The sequence below is a fragment of the Scylla paramamosain genome, chromosome 34 (assembly GCF_035594125.1).
Source record: "Scylla paramamosain isolate STU-SP2022 chromosome 34, ASM3559412v1, whole genome shotgun sequence".
Lineage (NCBI taxonomy): Eukaryota > Metazoa > Arthropoda > Malacostraca > Decapoda > Portunidae > Scylla > Scylla paramamosain.
In genome coordinates, this window is record NC_087184.1 from 9,041,626 (window position 1) to 9,050,030 (window position 8,405).

Consider the following 8,405-nt stretch of genomic DNA (forward strand, 5'->3'; position numbering starts at 1 on the left):
CTTTGTTCCCTTAGATCAATGCCATGAATTATTTGAATTACAAGATCAATTATATGAACACCACACTTCCCTCCTGTCCACAGTTCATCAGAGGGCCTTGAGGGTCCCCGGCGGGAGAATACCAGTGGGGCAAACAGCAGTAGTGGTGTTGCCCAGTCTACCCCACCCAGCTCCCAGCTTGGAGGTGCTGGGGCAGGCAGCTGGGCCAGGGACAAGCTGAGGCTCAACTTCGACTCTGATGTCCACCCACGAAAGAGTCCCAAGCTCTCAGGTAGGTATGTGGGCAGGACAAGGATTACCATGTCTTCTCAATGGTTAGTGAGACTCCTGGACCATCTGACCATCTACCCCTTTGTCCATGTATCCACCAAGAGTTTATAAGAACACTAATGTCAAGATCACAAAACTATAAATTCAGGCTGTAAAGGCAAATAGTAATGATAAGCACAATCATAGACACAACTGTTTTATTCTCCAGGTATGGGTGAGACCATGTGTGAGGAGGACAGCAATGGTGTTGGGGCAGATGTTGGAGCCTCCAGCTATGGCAGAGCAGATGGCGACCAGGGAGCAGGAAGTCAGACGGCCAGCAAGACGGGCTCTTGGGAAACCCTGGTGCTGTTTGCTGTCAACTTCACCCGGCTTGGCGTGCAGATGAACATGGGCAACGTGATGGGCAATGTGGTGTAGGTGTTGGTGACACCTGAGGACACTGGTGATAGTTTACCACTGCTCCCACTCCAGGCAGTGGTGGGAGAGGTGGCTGCCTGCTCTATCCTTTTGTCTCACACTCATGCTCTTGCAATGTTTGTAGCAATATTCTGCCCACAGCGGCCAGAAGATGTCCTTCCTGAAAACAATAAACCTTAAGATCTGGATATGGTTAAAAAGGTGCATTTTGTATGCACAACTTGTAGAATGTCTCATTCCCATTAGACTTTGAATGCCTACTGAGCAAAAATTTGTCAAACACCTGAGTCTTATACTGGCCAAGCTATTTACTGCCAACTAAGTATGCTGGTTCACAGCTTCCTTGTTCCAGCACCTTCACTGCTCCGTGCACCCACAAAACCAAGATGGCAGCGTCTTACTAATAATAACAATAGGTCTCCACTAATGCTGGCTGCATTAATAATTTATGAACTCGCTGCACTTGCTACTCTGCATGTAACTATCCTTATTTCCTTTCCCAGTTGGACCACCAAAGACTTCAAGGCCAATGGCAGACTGTCCATAGGCAGCACTGGCCACAAGAACATGTACATTGGCCTCAGCTTGGGAGGCTCAGGCCTTGATGCAAAGGGTGGCATTGTGGGTGGCACCATTGAGCTCTCAGAGATCAATATGTACCGTAAGTGTAACAGTTCTGCCTCACAGAACTCCAGAGGCACGAGTCTTCTACTCCCTCCATAGTCTATATATATTTATTTCATTGTATAGTTTCCTCATTTATAAAGTAGTAATGGATGCCAGTTCCAGACATCCACTGATACAGTTGTTCTCTCTTATTTAAGGTCTTAAGTTTAGCACAACATTTCGTTTTATTTTATTTCAAAAAGATGGGACAAGAAAAGCAGTTATATAAGTAGACAGAAAAGGTAATTAAGGAAGACAGAAGCTGTGGTGGCTACTGTAGAAGCAATTATTTATTTACATGTGAATTTCTCTGGCTGTGGCATGTAAGAATTCCCATTTAGCTCCATGTCTTCACCAGCAGCTTTCTTGACACATATGTGCAAGCAAATTCTCTTTTATATTTGTATATTCATGTATATATCATGTCTTGAATTCACTTACCATTATACATGTATGAATGATTTTGAAAAAAAATTAGCAGACTCACAGCACTCCTCAAAGAGACTCATGAAACTTGATTGATTAGAATGCCAGCCTTGATAATGATAGTATTAGTGTTAAATGACACACACTCACACACACACACACACACACACACACACACACACACACACACACACACACAAGAAAAAAATTAAAGAAAGATCTGAGAAAATTCATTTCCAAGCAGGACAGTATATCAGCTGAATATATTACCTGAAGTTGTTTGTGCTGAACAAAAATTTGAAAGTTAACATGATTAAATAATATAAAAAGCTGGAAGAGAATGAACTTGTGTAACATAAGTAAGAACACACACACACACACACACACACACACACACACACACACACACACACACACACACACACACACACACACACACACACACACACAAAACCATCAGCAAGTTATCTTTACCTTACATTACAGTCAAAATCCGTGAGGACCCAGGAACTGAACCAGACCACACCATTGGTATGAAGCTATTTGCCTCCCAGTCCCGCCTGGACTACATGGGCACCAGTGTCCTGATGGGGCGCGTGTCCTCCTTTGGCGTCACACTGAGGGATGAGTGGAAGCTGAAGCAGTGTGCAGAGACAGACAATGATGCCACTCGCAGGTGCTTGGTGGAGGGGGAACTAAAAGGAATGCATGTTGTGGACAGAAAATGGAGAGGATTATAATTATTCTATTTTATATCCTAAGAGAAAATATCTTGTACATCAGTATCATTTAAGGTTATGCAATGAAAGGATTTCAATGATGTATGCTTAGGAAGAAACATTAAGATAATTAGGTGACATACAGTGAGGATAAGCAGAGAACTTATAAGATATTTTAAAAGAAAAGATAGATGCATACATATTCAAAGGAAGATGATATAAAAACTGTAAACATCAAAAGAAAGATTTTATTCAGATATTAGTTTCTTTAGGAGAGGCAGAGTGCTAAGATGTTTACTGTAAGCAGGAGTACAATACTATACAAGTGCTTAACTAAAACTAACTAAAAAATTATCTTGGCAAGTATAAATTTCAATGGTTGTTTTTGGCATGTGCAGGGGAGCCACCATCTTCATCCTTGGCGACCTGGAGTGGGACCAGCTGCAGCTCATCATCAGCAAGTCCACCACTGCTGACCTGCTCAAGATGCACCACAAGCTGGATGAGTTCTTCTCCCAGCAGTTCAAGTCCAGTAAGCGGGTGTTCTCCTCCCTGCAGCCCACAAGACACAAATCCTCTGTCAAGCAGAAACCCAAGGATGGCAACAGGAAGCTGGCTAGTGGTAAGACTGAGACCAGGGAAGCAGAGAGATACTGTTTCTTCTTTTTGTTTTGTTTTTCAAGTCAAGGAAGGTTATCAAATAATGGAGTGATGTAAGGCTGAGGTTCTTTGGTTCAGCAGCTGAATGTCTTTTTCTGTCCTGGAAAGAAAATGAGTGATGTGCACTTTCTGGGGAAAAAATATCTTTCGCTGTCATATTTTGTTTATTCCATATCTTGTCATATTGCAACCAAAGGTGAAATTGCTGCCTACTTGCCAGAAATTTAATGATTTGTACTTTTGGAAAAAGTATCTTTTCTTTATAATGTTTATTCTATACATTAACATTATTGCTATTATGAAAGGAGGTAAAGGTACTACTTTTGTAATAACAACACTACAATGTAGAAATGTGAGCTCAGGTATTAATACACATAGAGAAGTAACAAACATTTGTCAATCCTTGTGATGTTGGTGCAGTTCTAGGTGTGCCTTCTGGCCAGGATGCTCGCCACCACCGTCACTGGCAGGGGGTCTTGTATCGTGTGTCTGGCCTGCGCCTCACCACGCTACCAATGCCACTACCTGACTCAGGCACAGTGTTGGGTGGGTCGCTGGAGCTGCACGGCAAGACCATCTCCCTTGCCTGCTTCCATGGTGTTAACTTCAGGAGCAAGTCGTGGGCATTGTTTAGTCTTCAGGAGCCATACATCAACTTTACCTCTGAAGTGCAAGAAGTGCCTGGAGACCGTAAGTTGGCAGGCCAACATCCTGCTTGTTTTTATATTTCCTCCTTCCTGTGACTTGAACTCTTTCAAGAGGGAGATTTCAAGACATTTATCCTCCAATTTTGGATGATCCTTTTGACCTTTCATTTGGGACTGGCCCCTGAATGGGCCATTTTTATACTTTTTTGTTGCCCTTGGCCAATGTCTCTCTTACATAAAAAAAAAAAAAAAAAAAACTCGGCATCATGTCTTCCTTCCCTCGGCAGCGCCCCGGGACACACACATCGTGCAGAACCTCACCTTCAGCCTGGGGGTCATGGAGCACACCCATGCACAACACGTCTCTATGGCCACTGTCTGCCGCATCACTCGCAACATGGTTTTCCCACCACAGTTCAGAGCCATCCAGGAGTGGTTCCATTATGCTTTCTGCACCTCAGAACTTGACAGTGAGACCTGGCTTTATTTGTGCCCCTTTTTCTGGCTTTAGTTGAGTTGTTTGTGTTTATTTCTTGAGTCAGGAATTATGTGTTTTTGAGATTTCTTGATTTCTTTTCTGTATATGAAAGGATAACTGGTCAAGGATTAAAAAGAAATATAGAAATTTCCACTTCATTACCACTCCTTGAAAGTTTACATACAAAGTCTAGGAGTTAGCCAATTTAACTTAGCTTTTACAAACATTGATGACTTTTCTTCCTGTAAGAAGATAAAAAGTGGCAAATAAACTGCATGCTTCAGAATTAACCAGCACTTAACGAACCATCAGATGTGGACCGGTTCCCTTCTCTGGACCGAAGTGACAGCCTCCCGTCCTCCTCCTCGGATGGCAAGAGAGCCTCAACACGTCTGCAGGATCACAACCACTCCTCAGAGACAATCTTTGCCCTCCCCTCCATGCAGATCCACCTAAACACCAAGCACCTGCAGACGGCCACCACACCAGACTTCATGGGTGAGCACACACAGAGAAGCACCCCTTGTACACCCAAGAATTTAGATGGTAATTGTATACTTTTGTTTCTGAAAGTGCACTGCCAGATTCATGAAGAACTAACAATATTCTGATGCTTATGTGAAAACTGACTTAAGTATTTTTTTATTATTTTAATATGTTTGTGCATGAAGCAAATTGTGGCTTATGAGAGATATGCTTCTATACGCAAGAGTTAATTGTCGATTGATTTGTTGGTTGTTCTCTATATTGCCTCGTCTGTGTTTTTGATTCCTACATTGGGACAAGACATGGTGCTTTCTGTAGTCTGCTTGTCTGCTTTTTTACTGAAGAGGATATGGGCTTGGTATGCAGATAGATAGATATCAGTGATTGCAGTGCCAAATTCATGCTGATCTAGTGATTCTCCGGCGCTTGGTGTGAAAAAATGTAATGAAATAATGCTTGCAGTTTTATGATATTATAGCATGGGACAGATTTGCAGATAGCAGTGTCAAATTCATGCTGAACTAGTAATCCTGTAGTGCTTGGTATGAAAAAAAGGTAATGAAATTATTCTTACAATTTTGTGGATTTGATTGATTTGGGCCAGGGTGCTGCAGCTACAATTTTGTGGATGTTTCTGCATGGGATAAGTTATGGCTTATGAAATGTGGCTTGTGTGATGGCTGAACAAAGATAATAACACTCTTACTGAAAGTATTACTTGAGAATTGGATATATCTGTCACCTGTGAAATATGTGTGATGGTTAGATATGGTTTTTGATGTGTCTAATGAAAACTATACATAATCTTTCCAATGTTTTCACCAGATGAGAAGCCCAAGGTGGAGTGTTCCTTGGTGACTGAGTTCCAGGATCATATATTTGTGGCTGTGGATGCAGAAAGCTTCTTCTTCCTGCATGATCTGATTGCCTCCTATGTGAAGGACACCAAGGAGAAAATGGTGAGTGTGGAATATGTACTTGAACCTTGATATTTCCCTCTCATTTCCAAACAGGTTCAGTGGTGACAATGCTTCTTTTCACCTTGTCCAAGAAGAAGAAGAAAAAAACTTATCTAACAGGGATTAGTTTTATTCTGATTCTTACTCAAATAAGAAGTTAGGGTGACAATTCTTTCATCTTGGTAATTTTTGTCTCCTTATCTGTGCTGCATTTTATAGGCCAGGAAACCCAAAATGGTAAGTGACTCATTTCAGTTTATTTTTTTCTTTTTCTTTTTTTTTCTTTTTTCATGTTGTACATCCTTCTGGTCATGGTAAAAGGTCTCCATCTTTCCTTGCTCTAATATCTCTTATGATTTGCAGAAAATTTCACCAACCATTTCTCTCCCTCCAATATTCATCCACTCTATCTATTTTACTTCTAGCCTCTCACATATCACCCTTTACTTTCATTCCTGTAGACTCTCTTCCCAAACTCATGTTCATTTATTCTTATCATGCATCCACCTGATTTAAGGTCATAGGTATAATAATCTTGATTTTGAAATGAAGGTGAAGTGTACAAAGAAAATTAAGCATTTTGTATTATTTATATTTTAAGAGAAAATATTTTGGGAGTAATTGCAAGATTAACAAATAAGGGAATAAAAGTTTTGTGAATCCTCCCCCAACAGCCAAATGCTGAGGCAGAGAACAGCAAGGAGAGTGCAGAGAAGAAGCCCAAGGTGGTGAGGGTGAACGAGCCAACACAACTGTTGCAGCAGGACTGGCGGGAGTTCACCTGCACCACCTGGCACCTGGAGCCCACCGTCAGGTAAAGTCATGCTTACAAGTCAAGTAATGTCCTTCACTCACTTTCACTGCTTTTCTTGTTTTCCTCTATGTTAACTTCTCTGATGTGCTGATAAACTGTGAAAATACTTGTGCAAAACATGATCCTGTTTTCAAACTTTACCTTTTTTTTTTATAGTTTAATATAATATTTTGATAAAGTGTTCTCTTTATGATATTTGGATTACACATTTCACCATGAATATGATTTTACCTAATTACTATCATAATAATGTAAATAATAATGTAAATGTAATGGATGAGTAACCTGTGATGAATTATAATTCCTTGATTACAAAATATCCTAAATATAAAAAAAATCTTACTAACAGTCTCCAGAATGAATTTAAAGTGCAACTGTGGTATACACATAGTTTCTGTTTGCATTTGTGGACTAACAAATATTAAAAAGTCATTCCCTCATTCCTATACTAACTGATTTTGCTCATTCCTTTATCACCCTCCCTCCATCAGGCTTCTGTCATGGGCCACCAAGAACCTGGAGCCCTATGGAGTGGACTACATCCTGCAGAAGCTTGGGTTCAGCCATGCCCGCACCACCATCCCCAAGTGGCTCCAAAGAGGCTGCATGGATCCCCTGGACAAAGTTCTTTCCATGCTGATGTTCCGCATGATTGCTGCCATTTATGACCATGACAGTGCCAACAGGTAGTGAGATGAGGCAAGGTAGTGGCAGTGGTGGAAGGCTTATCCCAAGAGCCTATTGGTGCAGTGGGTAGGGAGATATCCTGTTGATCAATGGTGTAATGACATGTGTCTGTACCATGAGCAGGTGGCATAGGAAGGTTAAGTATCCTATAGGTAATTGGTAGAGGGGTGATGTGCCCTACAAGCCAGTGCTGGTGATGGGGTGCTGTGCCCTACAAGCTAGTGGTGGTGGTGGTGGTGGTGGTGATGGCAGTGGTCATGGTGTGCAAGGGTGCAGGGCCCTGAATGAAATATGATGGTCTTTCATATTGGATTAATCTGAATATTTTATATAGAAATTTTACATTGTTGATATTTTTAGAATGTTGCATTAGATGAAATGTAGCAGTTATATAACACACCTTAGGATGCACAATCATTGACAATGCAGGGCCCTAAGCTATGACTCAGTACCTTCTCCGAAGTCCACTGCTGGGTGTTGTGTTCAGCAGTGGGGTGTTGTGCCCTACAAATTAATGGAAGTGCAGCATTGTGTCTGACAAACCAGTGAATGTAAGGAGACAGATGTCCCACAATGGTAAAGGTGTATTCTCTGCCACACAATTGATAAATTTTATGCTATTTATTACATTGTCTCACTGACTTCAAGTCCAAATAGTGCATTGTTGTATCTGTTTAAGGTGTGTAAAGGTCACAGATATATACAAATATGTACAAGTTTATTGTTTAAAAAGACAAAATACACCCACATCTATAATGCATGGGTTCATGGACACATACTTCCATGCTTACTTAACCTAGTCAGCTTGTGTACATATGACTTATTTTTTAGATGTATAGTCAATATAATGGGGAAGAGAGAGGAAGGTATATGATGTGTGTATTGAATGTGTTGTCTAGTCCAGAGGGGATGCCACACCTCAGTCCCCAACCCTGCTGAAAAGACTCCTTGTTATGGTGCTCCTTGTTTCCATGTTTGTTTGGTGAGAGGAGTTTCTTATTTTATTTTTTTACACTATCATGTGCCATAATAAGAAGGTGTAGCAGATTAGCAGAGGTGTTTTGGTGTCAAGTATGTTGTTTATCATGGTTGGTCACACTTTTTTCCATGTTCTGTCAATGGTTAGGTAAAAAATATATATGTATATATGCAATAAAAGTTTATTCTCATGTG

At 41.0% G+C, this 8,405-nt stretch overlaps 1 protein-coding gene across 13 annotated transcripts in view; it reads left to right on the plus strand.

Moving 5' to 3' along the window:
* LOC135090106 (bridge-like lipid transfer protein family member 1) overlaps positions 1-8,405 on the plus strand; it is a 57,489-nt gene extending 49,084 nt beyond the window's left edge. For 9 of the 13 annotated variants that reach the window (XM_063986453.1, XM_063986446.1, XM_063986459.1 and 6 more), the window contains 12 exons: positions 84-271; positions 479-686; positions 1,194-1,351; positions 2,269-2,458; positions 2,900-3,123; positions 3,582-3,851; positions 4,096-4,278; positions 4,599-4,832; positions 5,598-5,731; positions 5,951-5,968; positions 6,406-6,545; positions 7,037-8,405. In XM_063986453.1, coding sequence (XP_063842523.1) covers positions 84-271; positions 479-686; positions 1,194-1,351; positions 2,269-2,458; positions 2,900-3,123; positions 3,582-3,851; positions 4,096-4,278; positions 4,599-4,832; positions 5,598-5,731; positions 5,951-5,968; positions 6,406-6,545; positions 7,037-7,235 — 2,146 coding nt within the window. In that variant the 3' untranslated portion in view covers positions 7,236-8,405. Of the gene's footprint in view, positions 1-83; positions 272-478; positions 687-1,193; positions 1,352-2,268; positions 2,459-2,899; positions 3,124-3,581; positions 3,852-4,095; positions 4,279-4,598; positions 4,833-5,597; positions 5,732-5,950; positions 5,969-6,405; positions 6,546-7,036 lie in introns of those variants that run through there. The other 4 variants (XM_063986455.1, XM_063986456.1, XM_063986450.1 and 1 more) reach the window with 4 other exon arrangements.